The sequence below is a fragment of the Schistocerca cancellata genome, chromosome 2 (assembly GCF_023864275.1).
Source record: "Schistocerca cancellata isolate TAMUIC-IGC-003103 chromosome 2, iqSchCanc2.1, whole genome shotgun sequence".
In the NCBI taxonomy this organism is placed as follows: domain Eukaryota; kingdom Metazoa; phylum Arthropoda; class Insecta; order Orthoptera; family Acrididae; genus Schistocerca; species Schistocerca cancellata.
Window position 1 is genome coordinate 1,115,395,863 of NC_064627.1, and position 26,461 is coordinate 1,115,422,323.

At 39.7% G+C, this 26,461-nt stretch overlaps 1 protein-coding gene across 1 annotated transcript in view; it reads left to right on the forward strand.

Moving 5' to 3' along the window:
* LOC126163147 (ubiquitin carboxyl-terminal hydrolase 22) overlaps positions 1–26,461 on the forward strand; it is a 131,482-nt gene that overhangs the window by 66,354 nt on the left and 38,667 nt on the right. The window contains exon 6 of the mRNA XM_049920076.1: positions 20,813–21,197. Coding sequence (XP_049776033.1) covers positions 20,813–21,197 — 385 coding nt within the window. The remainder of the gene's footprint in view (positions 1–20,812; positions 21,198–26,461) is intronic.

A 26,461-nucleotide genomic window follows, 5' to 3' on the forward strand; every position in this document is an offset into this window, starting at 1 on the left:
TTTCATTCCATAATGTCATATGGGATTATTTTTTGGGGTAATTCATCAAGCCAAGCTAAAGTTTTCCGGGCACAAAAACGTGCAGTAAGAATTATATGTGGTGTGAACTCAAGAACATCCTGCAGAAGCCTGTTTAAGGAACTAGGGATACTAACTACAGCTTCCCAATATATTTATTCCTTAATGAAATTTGTCATTAAAAATATATCACTTTTTCAAACCAACAGCTCAATTCATGGAATCAATACTAGAAATAAGAATAATCTTCACAAGGATTTAAAGTCACTTAGTCTTGTACAAAAAGGTGTGTATTATTCAGGAGCACACATTTTCAATAACTTGCCAGCAGCCATAAAAAGCTTAACAACCAATGAAATTCAGTTTAAGAGAAGCCTAAAGGATTTATTGGTGGCCAACTCCTTCTACTCCATTGATGAATTTCTTAGTAAAACCAACTGATTTGTATATAAGTACAACATAACTTCTGCACAATTTCAGTGCAGTAATGTGTTCACTGAAAATTTGTGTGTCTGTGTCTGTGTCTGTGTGTGTGTGTGTGTGTGTGTGTGTGTGTGTGTGTGGTTGTGTGTAAGTATAATCTAACTTCTGCACCATTTCAGTGCAGTAATGTGTTCATTGTAAATAAGTATTACAGTAGTTGTATTACGTGTTTATTACCTTATAAATAAATAAAAAACTTTTTTATTTTAAATTCAGTGCATTAGTATTTGTAAAATGACTCTTAGTGTTCATTAAAAAATGACGATCATTCCACTTGGGACCTGTGGAATGGTACATTAGCTTATTTGTTTTAGTTGTAAATATTTGTCATGTATTGTTGTTTTTCTGACATGTTCCACATCCTGGAGGACCTCCTCACTACGGATCAATTGGAATGAAAGTAAATCTAATCTAATCTAATGGGAGAGAGAGTTCATAGAATACTTTCCGATACTTCTCAACTGTTCCAAGCAGAGAATTAGAAGTTCACAAAAAGAATAATTTTCTCAGATGAGGTGCACTTCCACATCAGTGGATACATTAATAAACAGAATTGCAGAATTTGTGGTAACAAAACTGCATGAGTGACTGTGGAAGATGAGATGCATCCACAAACGCACAACTGTATAATGTGGGTTCTGGGCAGGAGCCGTGATCGCCCCATACTTGTTTGATATTAATGAGGGAGCTGCCATCACTTGAACTGTGACCATTACCGAAGCATGTTTTCTGATTAGTTTTTCCCTCTTATTGATGAAAATCATGATTCTTGGTTTCAACAAGATGATGCGACATGTCACACATCCTGTGAAACAATTGCTCTGCTGAATGAAGTGTCTCCTAAAAAAATTCTCTCTTTGTGTGGCAACTGGGAATGGCCTGCCAGCTCATGCGATCTTTTGCCTTATGACCTTTTTGTGGGGATTTGTGAAATCAAAAGTGTGCGTGGACAAATCACAGTCAATAAATCACAGTCAATACATCAGTTAAAGGATGAAATTAAAAGTGCTGTTAACAGCATTCCAACAGATGTTTATGAATAAGTCATCGAGAACTTCTGTGAATGCATTGCTCATTGCCACGTGGCCTTGGATGGTCGTGTGGTGGATATAATTTTTCATACATATGTGGGAGAAGTTAACTTATTGCGTTTGTAAAAAATAATTACATTTTCAATAAATGTTGTATGTTCTATAGCACTTTAATATTCATCCCTGCTTCCCAGGCACCCTATATTAGCTATTTCCAGAGCACAATTACCTTTTTTGTGGATTTAGAAATGTAGGAAATATTAGATATTAGTTGTCAAACTTCTGATTTGAAGGGGAATGGCAACTCCTGTTCGTATAGGATCTCATATGTAATAAGTCATATGCTCTTATCTACCTTAAAATTGTATACAGTGGCCACGTATGGCATATGTTCATCCCAATTGTTTGCATTGCATTGTAAATAATGAGCCACCATCTTACCTATAGTTCTGTATAATTGTATCATACATTCATTGGCTGTTGAATGTATTGTTCTAGTTCATAAATTCTTTGTTAATGAGTCAACACAACTGGGTCAGTAAGTCACACACAAAATTGATGCTGTGATTGGTAAGGAGGACCTCGGCCATTCCAAACACAGCCAATACATCCGCATTTGTGCTACAATTTCAGTACATTGATTTGGAATAATTATCATCATAAAATATTAAGAGAAGGAGGCATCACTTATTTCTGTGTTTCGGGCAGATGACCTGCAAAGTTTACCTGTATCATCTGAAATGCCCGAGTGGCTACTGGCAGTCTTCCGAGCAGTGCTCACTGCAGACCTGATTTTCACTTGTTGTGCACATGGTACACAGTCTGTGATGTCTTGTGTTACATTCCCTCCCCCCCAAACAGTAATGGGCTGCAATTCTGTGCTCTGCCTCTCTCGAACCTCATGGTTCACACAGTATTATGTTGGGGCCTGAAGGCTCTCCACTGTCTTGTAACAGCTTAGTGGCACCACAGTACTTCACCCTCCTTGCATTTTCCTATTCATAATTCCTTTATCATTTACAAATTGAATTTTTGATGCAAACTGTTGACAGTGAGGGACAGAGAACTGGCTGTGTCGCCATTTTTCTACTATCATGCTGTACAGTACCTCCTTGGCCACAGTCCGCCTTGTTAGGTATTTGCTTTTGTCATGAACAGATCTTTTAGGCCAAGTAATCGGTGTGGCATCAGTCAGTGATCACTCATTCTGCAATGCCTTAGCACCTACTAAATGATCCTGTGATGAACTGTGACACTCATTATTGGATCTTCTATTAATCCATTGTGGTTAGGATACAAGATTTTCTTTATTTGTTTGTTTATTTATTTGTCATTAGCCAACATAAGTTGAAATAGACAATTACATACTTAAAAGTTGATCACATTTGATAGTTTACATGTTTAGCTTTACTATATACTTTCAAATTCCTTAATACTATACTATATACATTCAAATTCCTTAATATTATACACACACTTATCAACTAACAATTTGTGAATGTGCTTACGGAAAGTATCACATGGTAAGTGTCTCACTGGTGGTGGTAGCTTGTTATATAATTTTATCCCTATTTGTTTAAAGCTACTTTGGACCTTACACAGTCTTGTAAAATCTACATCTACACTGTTTCTGTATCTAGTTTCATGCGAATGGATGTCTGTTCTGCAAGGTAGTGTATATATTTGATTTTTTGTAGAGAGAAGACATGTTTTAATGTAAAGGGAAGGTACAGTCAAGATGATGAGATCTTTAAAATGCTTTCTACGTGATTCTTGGCTTGTAATGCCTGTAATTGCTCTTATGGCTTTCTTCTGCCACATGAACACTGTCAGCACCACAAGAGTTGCCCCATAGTTTTATTGCATACTGGAGGTGACACTGAAAGAAGGCAAAATAAGTAAGTTTGCTAACTAATGTTTTTAATTTCTTTAACAAGATGAGTACTCTTGATAGTTTGGTACATAACTGTTCAGTGTGGCAGTTCCAAGTCAGTTTAGGATCCAGGTGGATTCCAACGAGCCTTACTGAGTCAGATTCATTTACTTTTTCATTAAGGTTGTGCAGGTAGAAAGACATAGTCTTGGTTTTGCCATTGTTTAGGATTAGCATGTTATTGTGGAGCCATATGGCAGCCTTTTCAAGACTAGCTTTTGTTTTTTGTTTCACCTCCTCCAATTTGTGGCCCACAGTAATCAGGGTAGTGTCGTCAGCATATATTATTGGCTTGTCAGTCAAGAAAGTAGGCAAGTCTTTCATGTATATTAAGAAAAGGAATGGCCCAAGCACTGAGCCTTGTGGCACACCTCTAACTACCAGCAGGGCATTTGATTGACAGTTATTTGCCATGACCGCTTGAGTTCTGTTAGTAAAATATGATCCAATTAGTGTCACTTCATTATTCTTGATACCATAGCACTCCGGCTTATTTATGAGTATTTCATGTGACACAGTATCAGATGCTTTGCTCAGATCCTAGTAGTAAGGCACACATGTAGGGATTGTTCTCAAAGCCATTAAGAATGTCTGTTACAAGAGTTTCTACTGCATTTACTGTAGACAAACCTGGCCTAAATCCAAAGAGTGATGCGGAGATAAGATTATGATCATCAAAATAGTTGCAAAGTTGTAATTTTAATACAACGTTCTATTACCTTGGATATTATAGGTATGAGAGATATTGGGCGATAAATTTCTGGTTTATTTTTTTCCCCTGTTTTATAAATAGGGACAACAATAGTAACCTTCAGGACCTCAGGAAATTTTCCAGTTTTAAAGGTATTATTGATCAGAAAGGTAAGAGGGGCAACAATTATGTCAATTATTTGTTTCAGGACGTAGTTTGAGATACCATACAGATCTTCACTGTAAGATGGTTGTAGGTTTGTGACCACTTGGTGTACAATTTGGCTGGTAAGCTGTTTCCATTTAAAGAATAAGGTATTGTCAGGTATGTTATGGAAAAAGCTTCCAGAAGATGCATCATTTGGTGCAGAGGTAGGAGCAGCTTCATACTTAGTGCTGTTTATAAAGAATTCATTCAATTTATCTGGCAATATTGGAATTTCTTGTCTGTTTTTATGTTTTCCTGCTATTGTGTTGATTACCTTCCAAGCTGCTTTGCATTTGTCGCTGGAATTTTCTATGAAAGCTTCATTGGCTCTTTGCTTTGCTGTCTGTATTTCTGTCCTGTACCTCTTCCTGGCTTCTTTGTACCTGTTTCCATTCTAGATTACCAATTTTAGCCATTTTATGTAGGGCAATAAGAGTTTTTCTCTGGTCATGCAGGTTAGGAGTGCACCAGTTGTTCCAGTTTTTCTTGTTTGATAGGCCATGTGTTTTCACCTTTTTAGTTACTTGTGGGCAGCAGCTTTGAACTAAGCTCATTAGTATGTTAATAAATATGTTAAAAGCATTGTCATTGCTATCACAGTTATATACTGTATCCCACTCAAGCTCTGATAATTTTTGTCTTAGCTGTTTGATGTTGGCTGGATATATCAGTCTGATCCTCTTAATATGTTTAGGTTGTTGAATAGGGTATGTTTCACGGTTGACCATCAGCCAAAGGCCATGGTGATCAGATAATATTGGATCTATCACTCCATACTGATATTCATATTTTGTTAAATTGGAAATTACGTTATCCAGGCATGCCGCTAATCATTTTGGCTGGTCATTTACATAGTACAAGTTGTTGGATCTTAGCAGGTTTCAAAAATGTGTGACAGATGGTGTTTTTTGTAGAATGTCAGTATTAATGTCACCAATGTATACTATCTTGTGGTGCCTGTATTTTACCACCAGGTACTTATTTAGAGTCTCCGTTTGATCAATAAACTGATTTGTATCAGAGCTTGGGGTGCGATAAATGAGCACTAACTTTTATTTTGGAAGGAGCACTACAACAATTTCAAAAAGTTGGTCTTTGCAAAACTGATCAACTTTCTGTGCTACATATTCAATGTTAGAGAGTTTTTATTTACAAAAATTGCAACTCCTCCATGTCTGCTTTTGTTTCTACATTATGAACTTGCTAACTCAAATCCTTCAGGGATGTACAGAGCAGTCTCATCAGGTGTGAGCCAGTGTTCATTTACACAAAAAATGTGGCATGGGTTTGAAATTAGGAATACATCTATTTCGTCTATTTTTTTCTGATTGACTGTACATTTAGATGCAAAATTAAAGTTCTGTTTTCAGCAAGGATAGGCAAAGAATTTGATACTTCTGTATTTGAAGTTTTTGTGGCACTGACTGGGGCATGATAGTTCAGAAAATATCTTCACTACAGCTAGTCACTTTCCTGCATCTGGTAGATGACCGAGTGGCAGCATTATCCTTCCTTTTGTGTGTTGATGTGGCTGTATGTGCAGTTCTGGCTGGTACACTTCTGTTGCAGTCTGGTGAGATGGCTGTTGCTGTTGGTTCAGTAGTGGGTTCATACCACCCATTTAATAGCTTCATTTATCATCTTTCCTAATGTATACTTTGCATTATTGTTCAAGTGAAGTCCATGTCTGGTGAAGTATATTCTGTCAAGTGAGCTGACATCTATTAGTCTGACATTACTGAATGTGATGCAAGTGCTGTTAAGTTCAACATTTATTCTACAAATTTCTTTGTTTATTGGTGAGCTTTCAGGCAGGTCATATCTGAAGCTAAAGTTCACAAGTACAATGTTTGTATTTGTTAAGAATAATATAAGTCTCATGAGCTGTTTAAACATATTTATGACACTGTTTTTGTAGATGTAATTTGCTCCGGCTCAAATCACTACATTGTCTTTTCCGGTATAGTTATTTTTTGCGATATTTTTCGTCGCTTCTTTGAAATCGGCACTTGGTTTAATCATATCTGTAACTGCCAAAGGAGTATTGATACTTTTAAGCTCTTGTGAAAGTCCCTTGGCATGACTGTCTCCATATACATTGATTTTTGTTTCTTTCTTATTCATGGCACGTAGTTCATTTTTATTTAAACTTTTTACTTGTCTCTTTGGGTCATTTCTTCTGGAGAAATTTGTAGAAATGGTATTGTTCGTTTGTCATGTTTTCTTTATATTGCTCGCATCTAGAGGTGGGAATACACTTATGTTGTTCACATCTACAGGTGGGAAAACACTTTCATCATTGTTCATCTCACTGCATTTTTCTTCAAGTTCAAGAGCATCGAATTTATTTGTGACACTTAATATGTTCGCACTTTTAGTTTTGTTCTGCACAACATTCTGTGATGCACTGTTGTTTGGTCGACGCCACATGCACATGTCATTGTTTACATCAGTTGCTGAAGTGGCAACGGTCTTTTTTAGGAACTTGCGTCTCTAAATTTGCACATTTTTTCACTCAGAGCTTTGTATTTCATTTTTAATGAGTCGATTTCGCTTTGGAGTTCTTTTATTAACTCGTCTTTGTCCCATAAAATTTTATTGATGTCTCGTTGGCACGTTTCTTTAATGCACTCCTGACATGACCACATGAAATCATTTGTTACAAATTTTACACACACTTTTGAACACTTCTCATGGAACGAAAAGCTCCATATGGAGCACCAGATGCCTTTTACTACCTTTTTTATGCACAGTTTACACCTGTTACCAATATTAATTTCATTTTTCTCACCATCGTTCTCACTTGCATCTATAATTTGCACCGTCTTCCACGTGAGCAGTGCTCAACAATCAGTCTTAAAATTGCTTTGTAAACTACTTCTTTCAAGGATAAATTACAGTTGCTTAAGATTTTTCCAATAACTATCAGTCTTGCATCTAGCTTTTTTTGCAGAAGTTGTTTCATGTGGTCATTCTGCTTTAGGTCACTGGGGACAGCATCTCCTAGTTGCTTTGTAGTTATTGTTTCCATTGTTAATAGGGTAGTCAAACAGTAATGATTCTACTTCTATTTCTTCACTCTCTGCATTAGCTGTTGAGTCTGTTGAAATAATTGGTTTATCTGATCATGGTTTTTCTACTGACTACCTCAAACTTTTGCCTAACTTAAAAAAAAAAAAAAAAAAAAAAAAAAAAAAAAAAAAAAAAAAAAAAAAAAAAAGCACAGTCTCTGCCACCCAAGTGGCTGCTCCTGCGTATAATGCACACCTATACAGAGTTACTTTACAAGTCTCCACTGTGTAGCATAGGTCAAGGATCTACAGCTAATCTCATCACAGGTTAGTAAAGCTTGTAGTTTAGAATATCCTCTTGGCACCAGACCAGAGGGCCATGGTCACTCTTCAGAACAGTGCTGCAAATCGACAGTTGTGCAGAGACATCACAAATGAGGCTAACTGTATTCTACTTCCACCAGTCTCTGGAAGGAATTAAGAATAGTCTCAGAATACTGGTGACAGACTTTTTCAATGCTGATTGGAGTGACGATCTACTGCTGACAGTAATCTTGCTCTCAGTTGCTCCCAGGATGGCTTCTTCCTCCTGATAGACATGGAGTGCACATTTAGTTCATTTGCCTCTCATGATGCTAATTTCCTAAGAAGGACAATAATAAGTCTGAAATCAGAACTGTCTACCACTAACAGCCCCTTCTTTCCTCTCTGTGGATGTCCTGCCCACCACAGACGGGAGACCACTGCACGAAAGCAGAGACGAAGCACGCTGGCTCTGTCACATTATCAGTGCAGGGTGTCTACGACCCGGGACAACTGGGAGATCCGGGAAAAACCCGGGATTTTTTTCATCCGGGAGAAAACCGGGATAAACCTGGGATATTTTTAGAATTCCGGGAATTTTTCATTCTTTTAATTTTCAGTTAAATTTTTGTAATTTTGACTAGTAAGAACCGACACACTAACAAAGGATATTACTGTATCCCGCTACTGCAGAATAATACTTCAACAATAAAACATAAACGAGAGAAAAAAACGAAAATAACTTAAATTGCAAAGGAAATGCGCCATATACGATGACGACACAAGTGCTCATGCAAGCGTCTGCCGATTGAAAATGTGTCAAAGGCTTTAGGAAGACGGCAAGGTCCATGAACCATGGACCTTGCCGTTGGTGGGGAGGCTTGTGTGCCTCAGCGATACAGATAGCCGTACCATAGGTACAACCACAACGGAGGGGTATCTGTTGAGAGGCCAGACAAACGTGTGGTTCCTGAAGAGGGGCAGCAGCCTTTTCAGTAGTTGCAAGGGCAACAGTCTGGATGATTGACTGATCTGGCCTTGTAACAATAACCAAAACGGCCTTGCTGTGCTGGTACTGCGAACGGCTGAAAGCAAGGGGAAACTACGGCCGTAATTTTTCCCGAGGGCATGCAGCTTTACTCTATGATTAAATGATGATGGCGTCCTCTTGGGTAAAATATTCCGGAGATAAAATAGTCCCCCATTCGGATCTCCGGGCGGGGACTACTCAAGAGGATGTCGTTAACAGGAGAAAGAAAACTGGCGTTCTACGGATCGGAGCGTGGAATGTCAGATCCCTTAATCGGGCAGGTAGGTTAGAAAATTTAAAAAGGGAAATGGATAGGTTAAAGTTAGATATAGTGGGAATTAGTGAAGTTCGGTGGCAGGAGGAACAAGACTTTTGGTCAGGCGAATACAGGGCTATAAATACAAAGTCAAATAGGGGTAATGCAGGAGTAGGTTTAATAATGAATAGGAATGCGGGTAAGCTACTACAAACAGCATAGTGAACGCATTATTGTCGCCAAGATAGATACGAAGCCCACACCTACTACAGTAGTACAAGTTTATATGCCAACTAGCTCTGCAGATGACGAAGAAATTGAAGAAATGTATGATGAAATAAAAGAAATTATTCAGATAGTGAAGGGAGATGAAAATTTAATAGTCATGGGTGACTGGAATTCGAGTGTAGGAAAAGGGAGAGAAGGAAACGTAGTAGGTGAATATGGATTGGGGCTAAGAAATGGAAGAGGAAGCCGCCTGGTAGAATTTTGCACAGAGCACAACTTAATCATAGCTAACACTTGGTTTAAGAATCATGATAGAAGATTGTATACATGGAAGAACCCTGGAGATACTAAAATGTATCAGATAGATTATATAATGGTAAGACAGAGATTTAGGAACCAGGTTTTAAATTGTAAGACATTTCCAGGGGCCGATATGGACTCTGACCACAATCTATTGGTTATGACCTGTAGATTAAAACTGAAGAAACTGCAAAAAGGTGGGAATTTAAGGAGATGGGACCTGGATAAACTGAAAGAACCAGAGGTTGTACAGAGTTTCAGGGAGAGCATAAGGGAACAATTGACAGGAATGGGGGAAAGAAATACAGTAGAAGAAGAATGGGTAGCTTTGAGGGATGAAGTAGTGAAGGCAGCAGAGGATCAAGTAGGTAAAAAGACAAGGGCTAGTAGAAATCCTTGGGTAACAGAAGAAATATTGAATTTAATTGATGAAAGGAGAAAATATAAAAATGCAGTAAATGAAGCAGGCAAAAAGGAATACAAACGTCTCAAAAATGAGATCGACAGGAAGTGCAAAATGGCTAAGCAGGGATGGCTAGAGGACAAATGTAAAGATGTAGAGGCTTATCTCACTAGGGGTAAGATAGATACTGCCTACAGGAAAATTAAAGAGACCTTTGGAGATAAGAGAACCACTTGTATGAACATCAAGAGCTCAGATGGAAACCCAGTTCTAAGCAAAGAAGGGAAAGCAGAAAGGTGGAAGGAGTATATAGAGGGTCTATACAAGGGCGATGCACTTGAGGACAATATTATGGAAATGGAAGAGGATGTAGATGAAGATGAAATGGGAGATACGATACTGCGTGAAGAGTTTGACAGAGCACTGAAAGACCTGAGTCGAAACAAGGCCCCCGGAATAGACAACATTCCATTGGAACTACTGACGGCCTTGGGAGAGCCAGTCCTGTCAAAACTCTATCATCTGGTGAGCAAGATGTATGAAACAGGCGAAATACCCTCAGACTTCAAGAAGAATATAATAATTCCAATCCCAAAGAAAGCAGGTGTTGACAGATGTGAAAATTACCGAACAATCAGTTTAATAAGCCACAGCTGCAAAGTACTGACACGAATTCTTTACAGACGAATGGAAAAACTAGTAGAAGCCGACCTCGGGGAAGATCAGTTTGGATTCCGTAGAACTACTGGAACATGTGAGGGAATACTGACCTTACGACTTATCTTAGAAGAAAGATTAAGGAAAGGCAAACCTACGTTTCTAGCATTTGTAGACTTAGAGAAATCTTTTGACAATATTGACTGGAATACTCTCTTTCAAATTCTGAAGGTGGCAGGGGTAAAATACAGGGAGCCAAAGGCTGTTTACAATTTGTACAGAAACCAGATGGCAGTTATAAGAGTCGAGGGGCATGAAAGGGAAGCAGTGGTTGGGAAGGGAGTGAGACAGGGTTGTAGCCTATCCCCGATGTTATTCAATCTGTATATTGAGCAAGCAGTGAAGGAAACAAAAGAAAAATTTGGAGTAGGAATTAAAATCCGTGGAGAAGAAATAAAAACTTTGAGGTTCGCCGATGACATTGTAATTCTGTCAGAGACAGCAAAGGACTTGGAAGAGCAGTTGAACGGAATGGATGGTGTCTTGAAGGGAGGATATAAGATGAACATCAACAAAAGCAAAACGAGGATAATGGAATGTAGTCGAATTAAGTCGGGTGATGTTGAGGGTATTAGATTAGGAAATGAGACACTTAAAGTAGTAAAGGAGTTTTGCTATTTGGGGAGCAAAATAACTGATAATGGTCGAAGTAGAGAGGATATAAAATGTAGACTGTCAGTGGCAAGGAAAGTGTTTCTGAAGAAGAGAAATTTGTTAACATAGAGTATAGATTTAAGTGTCAGGAAGTCATTTCTGAAAGTATGTGTATGGAGTGTAGCCATGTCTGGAAGTGAAACATGGACGGTAAATAGTTTGGACAAGAAGAGAATAGAAGCTTTTGAAATGTGGTGCTACAGAAGAATGCTGAAGATTAGATGGGTAGATCACGTAACTAATGAGGAGGTATTGAATAGGATTGGGGAGAAGAGAAGTTTGTGGCACAACTTGACCAGAAGAAGGGATCGGTTGGTAGGACATGTTCTGAGGCATCAAGGGATCACCAATTTAGTATTGGAGGGCAGTGTGGAGGGTAAAAATCGTAGGGGGAGACCAAGAGATGAATACACTAAGCAGATTCAGAAGGATGTAGGTTGCAGTAGGTACTGGGAGATGAAGAAGCTTGCACAGGATAGAGTAGCATGGAGAGCTGCATCAAACCAGTCTCAGGACTGAAGACCACAACAACAACAACATGCAGTGCTTCATAACAACAAATTGCCTCCAATGAGCGTGAAGTCGCAACTGTTTACATTCGATTTGTTTTAGCAGTTAACGCGCAGGCTCTTGCGCATGCACAGTAGAGTCACGTTTGAGTAGTAGATTCTCCCGCTTGTGTCAACAGGAATGTGGCTGTTGGCTGTGCAAGCAGTCGCAGCAAGCAGCTAGATACTTCCGGGAAATGGGGGCGCCTAATTCATATTCTTGAGGGGAAAAAAAACTTGTTTCACAAAGCACCTAGCATCCAGCGCACGTTTGCCTATCAATTAGTCATATGATTTTGAAACGCTTCTGTGTTGGTTTTTGAACACATTTTAAGTTGATTTCTGAATGAATCATAAGCTGACTTTTGAATGCGTGCGTAGTGTACGTGATGTCTCTGTCAGGAGAATCCTCGTCGCATCTAGAAATAAACTTTCCACAGACAAAAGGGGACGGGGCTACACGAGCTGAGTGGAGTAAAGCCGAATGGATGAATGGCAATCGCTGTCTGATTATGTGGCTGATTGGGTGTGCGAATGATCAGCGTTGTTATAATTACTAGTGAAATCCATAGATTCATACTATCGGAATGGAAATAAACGACTGACAGGAATAACAGGTGAGAAATATTATGTATTATCTTCTCGGTGTGTCCAAGAAAATGAAGTTTTGACAGAAAATGTTTGGCCAGATCGCTACACTAGTAAGGACCAGTAGTACAGTCCCCGGCTACCAGCCGCTTAAGTTCTATTATGGAAGTAACACGGAAAACGTGTTGTACGAACACGTAACAACGTCTAACCGGAGAATAATTGCGGGAGAACTAAACCAGTGATTCTGGCAGGGTTAGTGAAGTTAATCGGCGAACAAATTTTGACAGTGGCAGCAATAGCTACAGAATTGGTGATGACAGGATTGTTTGTTAGAACGAGGACGGAGAAGAAACGAGGACATCACACAAAATATGGAAGAATAAGACGATTCCAAATTTATATAAAAATTTCGTAATACTAGTTTTCGATCTCATGCTAGAGAAGCTGGTGCATATGAATGAAACGTGACACTATTTCCTAACATAAAGCTTTTTGATTGTAGTAGGCCTAATAGGCATTTGATATTGATACTTATTGGATGATATTCTGTCGTGTTATAAAAATGACCATTTGTGCCAAAACAGTCTTGTTCGTTTGGTGTGTTATAAAATTGCTGCCGTATTAGAAAGGCCTAAGGAGCTAAGGTTTGAAGAAATGTGTAATTTCTTGCTTGTCTCTTGTCAGTACTGGTTTTATATATCCTATATTTAATTTTATGTCACACAAAACAGCAAGTTATTAACTAATGGGCAATGAAGAGTTCAGATTTTCCGAAGAGTTCTTGTTCTCTCGATTACAAATAATCCCATCCGCTATTAATTACGAGATTATTTTTTTAAGAGAGGCAGACTGCCGAACCGTCCGACTGGGAGCAGGAGAGGCACCACAGGACATTTCAATTTCCACTCTCCTGAATATAGTTTGGACGTGCAGTAGAAAAATGCTTTATGAAGAGGCATGGAACTGCACTTGAGCATACTTAAGACCAAATAATATGTCTTACATTTCCTCGAATACATACATTTTTTGTTTCAGACTTTTCAGAAAGATGTGCGCTACAAGATGAACATATTTTGAAAATTCGAATTTTTTTTAGTATTGACCCGGTTCGCAAATGTCGTAGATCCGGGGCTGATGCTCAGAGCAATCTGAGCTATAGTGGGTAGTCTCCATGTGACCCGTGTTTACGTTCAGTGATTTTGCTGTTTCCCCTTTACTCTTACGTCAAATGAAAACAAAACGGATATCCATGGCCGGGAGCTATCAAGTGAATTAAAACACATTCACCTAATTACTAAAGGCTGAAATATGTCATTAGTTTCAGATTTTATTTTATTTCCACCTTTCTGACAGTCAAGCATTAATCGCCTTGCGGAACAATGAAGTTATTTTTGTCTGTTTGCTAAAGAAATTTGACTTTTGCTAATCTTTTCCGCAGAGGCAGTCAATGTGTTTGAAACGAAATGTTTAATTCCACAGTACTGGGTAGTTTCAACTGTTCGCTGCATTTCAAGTGCACGTTTTCATTTTCTAGCATGTATGGCATTATGCCATAATAAAGAACCAAACATGATATAATACAGTACTGGCGCTCCAAGAAAATTTACATCCTGAAAACCACACTTAAAAGCTTAATATCAGGTCGGGGTCTACGGTACTTCATTGAGAATCTGGACATACAAGTGTGCCGTTAAGTATGCACTTCAAATGTACACATTTTAATATGGTTCACGAAATTTTGATGCTCTTGCAGTATCATCTTTCATTGATGATCTTTTACACGTACGTACATACGGGCTTCCTACGTCATGATATCTACCCAAGCGCGGTGTCGCTTGTTACCTGAGCTCTCTGGCAACTGCTGAAACGAACCTATTTGTAACAGGTCGCGGGAAAATATTACGATTGGTGGTTTGAAAAGCGTTACTTTCAAAGTAAATATCCTTTTACGTAAGTTGAACTACGTACAAGAATGGACCGTGAATTTATTAAATCACAAAGCGTTTGACTCTCATTTAAAAATCAGGTGTCTGATGACGAGCCATTTAGAAGCATTTCGAACCCTCGAACCCTGAAGATCAGACATTTATGTCATTATTAAAAATTTTACAGGCACATTTGTATGATATCTCTTAAAGTGTAACACGCGCAAAAAGATCAACAGTATATGCGAAAGCTTAGCTTCTCTTGCAGCTTGAGACCAATATTTTATGTGAAAGCTTTGGTTTTCTTGTAACAACACTATGTATATTAATTTAAACTATTAACTTTCCCTGTTTGGCGCGCTACTTAACACTGATGTTGCTATTGGCTGACTACATCACGTGTCCTATGCTCTGAATATCCTATCATCGTCTGGCGAGATCACATGACATGAGTTACAAACGGCTTACAAAAGCGCATCGAAATCTCGGTTTCAATGGTTCGGAAAGCAACATGCGGTGTTTGGTGGATTTCCAATGTATGTTTTCGTAATACGAAAATACGCAGCGTACATGTTGCTGTACATCAAAGATATTTCCAAAACGTGTCTTTTTCTCTGAGTTTCATTTTCTAAAGTGCCGGGAAATTGTACGCTCGTGTACAAAACCATAACCATTCAAAGGAGTGATAGCGGAAAATATACTGTCATCCGGGAGAAAGTGTGTTTTTTAACCGAGAAATCCGGGAAAAATCCGGGAATTTTTTTTCCTTGTCCACGTAGACACCCTGTCAGTGGGAGTCGATGCGTTACACCTATTTGTTGGAAGTATGGGGCTAGTCTGTCGGCTATTAGCTGTTGACATCCTTCTTTGTGAAACAGCTCTAGAGCTGGAGGTGTTGCACCAGCCTCTGTCAGATGACTGCTTTGTGCCAAACGGTGGTTATCTGCAGACCACATCGATAAAAAGAGTATGTGGCACGCTTCACAGGTGTCTTTCCCTTGGGAAATCACACTGTGACTCTATCACCAGTGCAATTCATAGTATCCACATGAAGCCAGTCAACAGTGGCCATCGCAGCTTCCAGCTGTTCATGAGCTGCCTCCAACTCCTTGATCAGTTTCAAAATGGGCAGTCACTTTCCATATCTATATGTGAACTTAGTCTCTCAACTTACTATTTCTGAAGGTTGTAAAATTCAGAGTGAATCAGACAGCAGTAATCCTTATGATGGCATGAAGTTGCTCTAAAAAAGATGGCTAACAGAAACACTAACACTAAAGAAAATGCCAACACTTAAAAAGGTTACTTCTTCACAGAAGCACATAAAGTAAAGAATAAAACTACATGCTGTTTACAATCGAGAATGGCCTCTGCTACTGCAAGACTTATTCTCAACTTGGGGGGGGCTATAGCCCTACAGTAAAAGTATATGACAGTAGCCTATCTTTTTGAGCTACTAATTCTCTCCTTGGGGAAGAGAGAGGTGGCTCACCTGAACGCAGAGTTGATTGTGATGACACTGAACCGCCCAGGCCCCTGTCCAAAGGGTGTAGTTGTGGCAGCCATCCTGACACCAGTTGACTGCCATTATCCAGCGGGGACACCAACCAAAACCACATGCCCAGACTGCCATCCCCTGCGTAAAACCGGGTATACCGAAATGCAATGGAAATAGTTGTTCATTAGGCTATCATACAAAAATTTTATGCCTCTTTTGTGGGGGAAGCCTTGCAGATATTTTTTCATCTTGGTCGTAGAGGTCTGAATGATGTGCTTGGCATCCCAGTTAAATTGTGGGTGAAAGGGAGGGGAGCACACATGGTGAATGCCTGACCCCACACAGAAATCACAAAATGCCCAAGACAGGAACTGGGGTCCATTGTCAGAAACAAGAAAAAAAAATTTGAAAGAGTTTGAATACTGACCTCGGTAGTGGCTGAGGGGCACCAAACCACTTATGGAAATCGTGAAAATGCATCAGTACCTATCAGACAGAACATATGCAAAAACAGACTTGGAAAATCTACTTGGATGCATTCCTGAGGGCTGCATCGCTCTAGGCCAAGGAGAGGATGATGACCTGGGAGCTGTCTGTTGACTAGCACCCTGGGAACACACAGCAGCCAAATGTCCCAGCTCTCGATCAATGCCGGGCCAGTAAATATGTCTCCAAGTCAGCCTGACGCCTGTGCCCACCGGCGGCCACATGCTTCACTCCGTTCACTACAAGTATGTAGTACAGTCTTGTGTGTTAATTTGTATTTCTTGAGTCTGGTTTTCTTGATTGAGTTGACGTCAGCGTACAGAAAAGAAGGTACAGTATCTTGTTCAACATGTTGAACTTTTTCAAATTTAAACTCCATTGAAAGATACGGTGTACTCAATGGAGTGGAGCGTGTGGCTGCCTGAAGGCATACAGCATCGGTCGTTGACTACTTCTGTGTCTGTCGGCTGCCTTGCAATAGTCAGTGTGTTAAAAGGCTAACAGCGACATAAAATAAAAAAAGAAACTATTGTAACATAATCTAAACACACAGAGGTAATGAGCTCTGTCATGGGATTTTACTATTTCTGTGGCTAAAATAAAATAAATGGTTCATGTCCAAATGGTCATATGTTTTCACTGTCATCGAGCTGCGGCCTCCTCTGGTGTTCACTAACAGCATTGTTGTTATTACTGCTAGCCATCTGAGTGATGCCAGCACTGTGTTCATAATTCTCAAGCTTTAGTCAATTTGGCTTGCTACACAGAGTCAGCACTTTACCACAGCCCCTACTTCCTATCACATCAGTAAATATCTGCATTATGATTAAACTCTTTGGTGCAGCGATCCTAACACTGTGATAAAATTATTACTATTGTTATGTCTATAAAAAACAAAGATGCTTTCCAAACGAGAAAGCGTTGGTATGTTGATAGACACAATAAAAAACACAAACACGCACACAAATATTCAAGCTTTCGCAACCCCTGGTTGCTTCGTCAGGAAAGAAGGAAGGAAAGGGAAAGATGAAAGGATATGGGTTTTAAGGGAAAGGCCAAGGAGTCATTCCAATCCCAGGAGCGGAAAGACTTACCTTAGGGGGGAAAAAAGGACAGGTATACACTCGCACACACATACACATGCATCCGCACATGTACAAACACAGGCAGACATGCAAAGAGGTTGGGCACAGATGTCAGTCGGGGTGGAAGTACAGAGGCAAAGATGTTGTTGAATGACAGGTGAGGTACGAGGGGCGGCAACTTGAAATTAGTGGAGGTTGAGGCCTGGTGGGTAACAGGAAGAGAGAATATATTGAAGGGCAAGTTCCCGTCTCTGGAGTTCTGATAGGTTGGTGTCAGTGGGAAGTATCCAGATAACCCGGACAGTCGGAGGAAGGCAATGGCAAACCACCTCCACTAGGACTTTGCCTAGTATGGCGGTGCGGGTCTCGCGCATCGTTCCCCTACGCTTTGTGAAGAGTATGGGACATCATCATCATCATCATCATCATCATCATCATCATCATCATCTCTTGTGTTACCCATGGATTTCTGCTAGCCCTCATCTTTTTATCTTCTTGATCCTCTGCTGCATTCACCATTTCATCTCTCATTGCTACCCATTCTTCTTCTCCTGTAGTCCTTTCCTCTGTTCTTGTCAATCATTCCCTATTGCTCCCTTTTAAACACTCTACAACCTCTGTTTCTTTCAGTTTATCCAGGTCCCATCTCCTGAAATTCCCACCTTTTGGCAGTTTCTTCAATTTTAATCTACAGTTCATAACCAATAGATAGTGGTCAGAGGCCATATCTGCCCCTGGAAATGTCTTACAATTTAAAACCTGGTTCTGAAATCTGTCTTACAATCTCTGTCCTTGATACACAGCTATTAAAGCGACAAAGAAGAGAAATTTATTTCAACTAATCTTCTGCACTGAATTATCACATATATTGACCCCACGCTGTAGACTAGGACTGTTGATATTTTTAAAAAGATTGGGAATCCGATATATTAATATTGTACAAAAATATCATTATTGGCAATCAATATATCGAGAAAAAGTATCACTATATCGACAGAAAAAATATCGACTTTCCGGCCTCTAAAAAATATCATCTGCACATTGTAAATATACTGCTGGCTCTAGTGCTGTGTATTTAAGTATTGATTTATTATTAGATATTCTGTACATCAACAAGCTAGCAGGCTGCTTATCCGCCTTAGAGGGAGAAATGAAAGGAAAATGATGCGCATTCTCACTTGGCGGTAACCACTTTGCTAACATGGTAACTGCATGTTGGTGGCACAATGAAAGGTATCTGATGGGTTCATCATTCAGTTTTATCACGTATTGGATTTGTCCAGAACACTTCATGTCGACTTCCTTGTTTTCTCGTTTCTGCAAACGCCAGCCACTAGCAGTCGTATTATCAGAATTCCTTGGTGAAGTTATATGTTGCAGTTTCTGGTAGTAGTGCTGATTACATCAACATTTCCTATCATGCATCTCCACCCATTGCAAAGTTCAATATCATTTAGATTTTTGTTCATCATCTTCAGTATCTGATTTTGGAGAATGCTGATGTGAAGAAATAGCATATTAGTTGCATTTGGTGTGCAATTTCTTCACATCGGAAGTTTTGTTATTCCAGACTCACCACCACCCTAAGAAAAAGACTGGATGTGATGAAAGCTCAAAAAGTAGTAATACACTGTCACACAGTAGAAAATAAAATTATGTTCTACTGCAATTTCAAAATAACAATTTCAAATGTTTACTGAAATTGGAAAAAATTTATAATATGAAATGGAAATGTCGGCACTCGATACTGCCATTTCGATATCGATATATTGATACACCAGGAAAAAAAATTTGCTGAACTATATTGCAGTTTTTTTTGGAAAAAATATCAACATATCGATATTTTATCAACAGCCCTACTGTAAAAATGCACACTGTGGACACTGAACACATGAGCAACTGCATATTGAATCCTCCGGTATGACAAACAATAAAAGCTGGTCATGGTATTGCTATCTTAACTGCAACAAATAAGAGAAAACTCATGCCTGTCATTGCTGTCAAGACACCTGTTGTCATTTCAATTTCAGGATTATAATTCTCACAGGGAGAAATGATGTAATAGATATAGTAAGTTATGGAATAGTGAAGATATGAATCTGCTATTTATGTATCATGTTGGTTGAACAATTGGGGAGGAAGAGGAACTACACTTCAGCAAGGTTCAACAGCAAAATGCTACGTGGAAGCTTTGGTGAATACATACCAGAGCATTGCCCCAGTGCTGCCACATTACCAACAAGCTTAGCACTGGAATGTAGTCTTTTGGGGGTGCAGAAATGAATTTCACACACAGGGCAAACTGAACACGTAAGTGTCGACAACCAGCTGCAAACATAACTTTAAACGTCAGTGAGGTGGTTTATAAAGATTACCAAATAATCTTCTGTCACATAGACAGGAGACTGGATGAGTTAAAGTTTAAAATACTTATGCACTGTAAAATTTCCTCAGAGGTGAGTATTACTGTGGGGGCTATCCTCCTCATAGGAACTTTCTGCTTCAAATTAATAATTTTTTTAGTCATTCTTACCACTTGACAAATGCTGAGGAGAGCTCAGTTGAAAGCTTGTGGGATTTTAACCACCTGACGCTGCTGGAAGCCCGAGAAAATTTTACTAAATCATATCGCCGCGAAACCATGCATTCATACATTTCTGCTTCAAAGCTTATCTGCGATGCTATACCAATTCTCATATTAAAGGCACCAAATGTCTGTTATAATGTCATTAATATCAATTACCACATCTTACAGATTCTTGTCTTCTGTTAAAAAGCCATGTATGAGTTCAGTACTGCAAAATTACCTCTTGAATCTCTATTGTTATGTAAGTGCAAATTCAGCCTCCTGCAGCTGTCAGAAAGGGTACAGGAATAATATGCAATGAATGTTAAAAGATGAAGGACTTAAACATGGAGGCATTATGGACCTTTCTCCTTGCAGTCGAACCTGTCTCTCCCGAAATATTTACTTTCGTGATAATGCTATTTACATGCTTCATGAATTTGAAACTTCCTTTTTATTTGGATTTTATGGCTAATAAACTAACTAACTGGTCCTGGTGCAGATTATTTGTGGGTTTTTTTTTTTTTTTTTTTTTAGTGCCTGAACTGCTTCATTCCACAAGATATAGCGAGATCTGATTTATTTTTTTGCTTCCATGTTGTGTCAGACTGTGGCTTTCACTAATTTTGATGAGCCCAGAGCTTAACAGGACATGGAGACATTGCATGAAGCTCAATGTCAATCCAAAGACGTGATGTAATTTGATCTAAAAAATTCCTGGTTGTCAGTAAACTCCCCTAATTACACAAGATAAGCTATTCATAATAAGCAATATATAATAAACTTTTATGTACTGCAATGTGGGAAAAGAATCCTATTAGATGTATGTGGTTCATCTGTTCCTTTAGTGGTGTTTCAACTACAATTGATCCTTTCTGGGACATCTCTCTGGATTTGGGACCAGCTGCAGTGGCACAGAGTGGAACAACAGAAGGTGGAACAATATCACAGCATCAACAACAGCACCACCAACAGTTGTTGCAGCAGCAACATTCACAGCAAAGTCAGCAGCAGCAGTTGCAACAGCAGCTGCAGCAGCAGCCACAAGAACAGCAGCAGCAGTCTGCACAGTCTGAACCAACCTCTTTACTTGACTGTCTCGAAAGGTTTACAAGAGCTGAACACCTGGGGTCATCCGCGAAGATAAAGTGCAGTAACTGCCAGAGTTATCAGGAGTCTACTAAGCAGCTCACTATGAAGACTTTACCTGTTGTGGCGAGCTTCCACTTAAAGGTACTACTGTGCAAGAGAGTTGCTACAGTGCACTTTATAGCGATAATAATAGTGACAAATTTGAGGATTTCAAAGAGGTATATAATATTGTTGTTTGATTTCAAATTAAAATGGTATTCAGTTCTGCAGTGAAACAACCTTTAATAAATTTGTAATTTTTTAAACATAAAATTGTGTGTTGTTATCTGTGTTGAGTATTTATCACCAAATCCAGTACTTAGTCATATCACATAAAAATGAGGAAATAAAAACCCAGGCTGATCTATGACTGCCAGAGACTGTTATCTTCATGTTCTGATCCTGAAGTATATGACTGTGCTCTAGTCATTGTCACCCTCTTGCCCAGAAAACGTAAATCTTACATAAATTATTCAGTCAAAGCCATTCCTAAAAAACCAAATAAATGCAAGGCAATATGAATGTCTGACTTTATGGATGTCATACGTTTTGTTGTCTTTTGTTCTCTTGTTTGAGAGAGAACATGTGAAACTGCAGTCTATGAAAACTCTGAAAAATTGAAAATGGTAGTAGAGAAATGTGTTTATTATCTGTTTTTACTTCCTTATACCTTGGCATCCATTATGTGTGATAATAGAATATGTCATTAAATATATCTAGAATTCAACATTAGTGTGTCATAGATAAGGTTATTGCCCAGATTTGCATTGGAGATGGTATATTAATAGAAGCTTGTAATACATAAAATTAAGTACCTTAATTTCCCCTCTCAAAATTACTGAGTAACTTTAGTGTAGATTTCTGTTTTCTATTTCTCCCATTGAAAAGAAGTTAATATTTCATTTTTCAGTTAAGAATTATAATTTCATACAGAAATTAAATCTGTGTCATATGACTGAAGTCTGTATGTGTTGGATACAATATCTCGACTCCAGTTTAACCTTCACAGAGAACTCTAATCAATAAATAAATCATTACCGAAGTAACACTCCATAAATAAAGACTGGGAAAAATATACTTACAAACAAAAGAAGAGAGAGATCCACAGATAGTCACAATATGGGTGACTGTTCTCTGTTACCTCAGCTGATAAGACACAAAATGACTGAAGAGAATGAGAGACATTAGGAAATAAATAAGAATGTAACAAGACCACAGGCTGAAAGAATCAGTTAATACTCATGAACATATTAATCTTTAGTGGAATTACCACAAAATCACAAACTTTAATTTTCAGCTTTGGTTGATGCAAAATGTGAGACATACATGCTACAGAAGCAAATGTTGTTGTTGTTGTTGTTGTTGTTGTTGTTGTGGTCTGCAGTCCTGAGACTGGTTTGATGCAGCTCTCCATGCTACCCTGTCCTGTGCAAGCTTCTTCATCTCCCAGTACTTACTGCAACCTACAGCCTTCTGAATCTGCTTAGTGTATTCATCTCTTGGTCTCGCTCTATGATTTTTACCCTCCACACTGCCCTCCAATGCTAAATTTGTGATCCCTTGATGCCTCAGAATATGTCCTACCAACCGATCCCTTCTTCTGGTCAAGTTGTGCCACAAACTTCTCTTCTCCCCAATCCTATTCAATATTTCCTCATTAGTTATGTGATCTACCCACCTAATCTTCGACATTCTTCTGTAGCACCACATTTCAAAAGCTTCTATTCTCTTCTTGTCCAAACTGTTTATCATCCATGTTTCACTTCCATACATGGCTACACTCCATACAAATACTTTCAGGAAGGACTTCCTGACACTTAAACCTGTATTCGATGTTAACAAATTTCTCTTCTTCAGAAGCACTTTTCTTGCCATTGCCGGTCTACATTTTATATCCTCTCTACTTCAACCATCATCAGTTATTTTGCTCCCCAAATAGCAAAACTCCTTTACTACTTTAAGTGTCTCATTTCCTAATCTAATTCCCTCAGCGTCACCCGACTTAGACTACATTCCATCATCCTCATTTTGTTTCTGTTGATGTTCATCTTATATCCTCCTTTCAAGACACTGTCGATTCCGTTCAGCAGCTCTTCGAAGTCCTTTGCTGTCTCTGATAGAATTACAATGTCATCGGCAAACCTCAAAGTTTTTATTTCTTCTCCATGGATTTTAATACCTACTCCGAATTTTTCTTTTGTTTCCTTTACTGCTTGCTCAATATACAGATTGAATAACATCAGGGAGAGGCTACAACCCTGTCTCACTCCCTTCCCAACCACTGCTTCCCTTTCATGCCCCCCGACTCTTATAACGGCCATCTGGTTTCTGTACAAATTGTAAATAGCCTTTCGCTCCCTGTATTTTACCCATGCCACCTTTAGAATTTGAAAGAGAGTATTCCAGTCAACATTGTCAAAAGCTTTCTCTAAGTCTACAAATGCTAGAAACATAGGTTAGCCTTTCCTTAATCTTTCTTCTAAGATAAGTCGTAAGGCCAGTATTGCCTCATGTGTTCCAATATTTCTACGGAATACAGAAGCTAATAGGTAAACAATAATTGCATAAAACACTATTCCCATGGATGTTTTTTTATCATCATTTGATTTCTTTGCTAACACTGTTAGACACAGCTTTGGGTACAAAACAGGATGAATCACACATATCAGTTTTCTGCTTGCTTTAGCACCACTACTATACTTTTGATTGCCAGTGTATCTTGGTTGCAAGCCAAAAATAACAAATACTTATATTCCACCACACATTCTTTATAGCATGAAATAAATTAATTTTAAAAAAGCACTAAATCCCATAGTCTATATTTAACAAATGAAATGAAAACTCAGTGAAATCTTTCTAGTTGTAGTAAAGACTAGTAAAATTTATGTATCATAAGTGGTGCTAAACAATCAATAGATCATGCAAGAAATGGTCTAAGACAATGGTAAATAGTAACCTAAGTGTAATAGTATGTTTGCTGACACTACTTGATTCCCTATGTCACTTACCATGCCACACAACATGGTATGCAACAAAAATATCACACAGATTGGAGACATTATTTCAGAAAATAGTAGCAAGGCCAATCTTCTTAAAATATTCTGTTATTCCTTGGCTGAATCAATTTCTTACTGAAATAAGAAATTCATTCCATCATGGCACTGTAGCCTGGAACATTTTAATAAGTGTGACATTTCCAAAAGAAGTTTACATTTTACAGTCACACATAGTAATATTGACATATTTGTTACTACCACACCATGTGCCTCGGAACGCCCCCCCCCCCCCCCCCCACCTGCCGTAGAACCCCAACACCACCCGCTGCGGAACCCCCCCACCCATGGTGAAACCCCAAATCCCACTCGCCATGGAACACACCTCCCCCGCCGCGGAACAGATCCCTCCAGCCGCAGAACACACCCCACCCGCCGCGGAACACTCCCCACTCACCGTTAGCCTCCCCTCCCGCCGCATATCATCACCTCTCCAGCCGTGAGCCCACCCCCCCCTCCCACTGCAGCAATGCACTCCCCTCCAGCCGCAGCAACGCTCCCCTCCAGCCGCAGACCCATTCCTCAACCAGCCACATACCCGAACCACCCCCCCCCTCTCCGGAGCGGACCACATCGCCCACCCCCTGCTGCGGAACCGATCGCCCACCCCCCGCCGGAGCACCGCACTCACACCCCCTTTGTGCCCACCCTCCTGCCGTGGCCCCGCGTGCCTACCATCCGGGAGGACTCTGCACCCCCTCTGCGGACCTATGGCCCTCCACCAGCATGCCTATGGTTGCCACACTCATGAGCCCACTCTCCAGCCGCGGCACTCCCTGCCCCCCCTCCCCCATGCAGTGTGCCTCCGCGCCTGCCTACTCGTGCCACAGACTCCACTCCTCCCCCCTCCTGCGGCACCCCTCCTTCCCTCTCTGAGCTGCAGCCTCGCGCACCCCCCACCCTCCCTCCATGAGACACAGTCTCCAGCGCCCTGCGTGCCCCTCACGCCGCCCATCCCCCTCACGCCGCCCATCCCCCTCACCCACTTCTGTTCGCTTGCCTCAGGCACCCTCTTGGCCCCGCCCCACCTTGCTTCACAAAACTTTATGCTTCGTCTTTGCCTGTTGACTGCTAGTGACTGGAAACATGTTGCCTGCCTGGACATGTCTGGTTTCAAATTTTATCGAGTGGGTGGACATGTATGGGTACGGAGACAAGCTCATAAATCCATGGACCCTGCATCTCAGCAGGGGAGTGTTCAAACTGGTGGATGCTCTGTAATGGTGTGTGGCATATGCAGTTGGAGTGATATAGGATCCCTGAAAAGTCTAGATGCGACTGTGACAGGTGACATATGTAAGCATCCTGTCTGACTACCTGCATCCATTCATGTCCATTGTGCATTCTGATGGACTTGAGCAATTCCAGCAGGGAAAGTGATACCCTACACGTAAATAATTGCTACAGAATGGCTCCAGGAACACTTGTGTTGGCCACGAGACTCCCCAGACCTGAACATAATTGAGCATTATCTAGGATGCCTTGCAACGCGTTGTTCAGATGAGATCTCCACCCCCCCCCCCCCCCCCTTCCATACACTTACAGATTTATGGACAGCCTTGCAGGATTCATGGTCTCAATTCCCTCCAGCACTTCTTCAGATATTAGTAGAGTCCATGCCACATCGTGTTGCGACACGTGTGTGTGCTCATAGGCCCCTACACAATATTAGCCAGAGGTACCAGTTTATTTGGCTCTTCAGTGTATAAACAGGGTGAGGCAGCTATTTCACAACATCCCTTGTATATCCCCAACCATAATAGATACAACGATGCCATTTGGACAGTGAATTGCAGGGACAGGGGCTACTTGAATATGTCACATTTTATGTTTGTGCTATTTTTTATTGCAGAGATATAAGGCCATTTTTTTTTTAAATGGAACACTCTGTTAAATTTTAGTCTAACATGATGGGCTTAAAAACACGGTTTCAAATTTGTGTATATCATAATATTTAGGCAAATAGTTTTTGAGACACAGATATGTTCTCGTATCGTGTTCATCCTTCGAAGCGGCATTGTCCAATGCGATTTTTTCTGTTGTTTAGACTACATGGTAAATGTCACGAGTCCGTCGTACCACAAACACGCTCATTTACCCGACAATAGTAATTCATACTGCGATATTTTGCACAGAAATTAACTGATGATGTCATGCAAATATTATTCAGTTATTTGACATCTGTAATACCAAAACAGTAGACAACATACAGTATTAAAATACTAAAAGATGTTAATACATTTTAAGTAACAGAAATACAAATGTAAATAAGGAGACCCTTATTGGTCACAATTATGTCGTACATATTTGTTT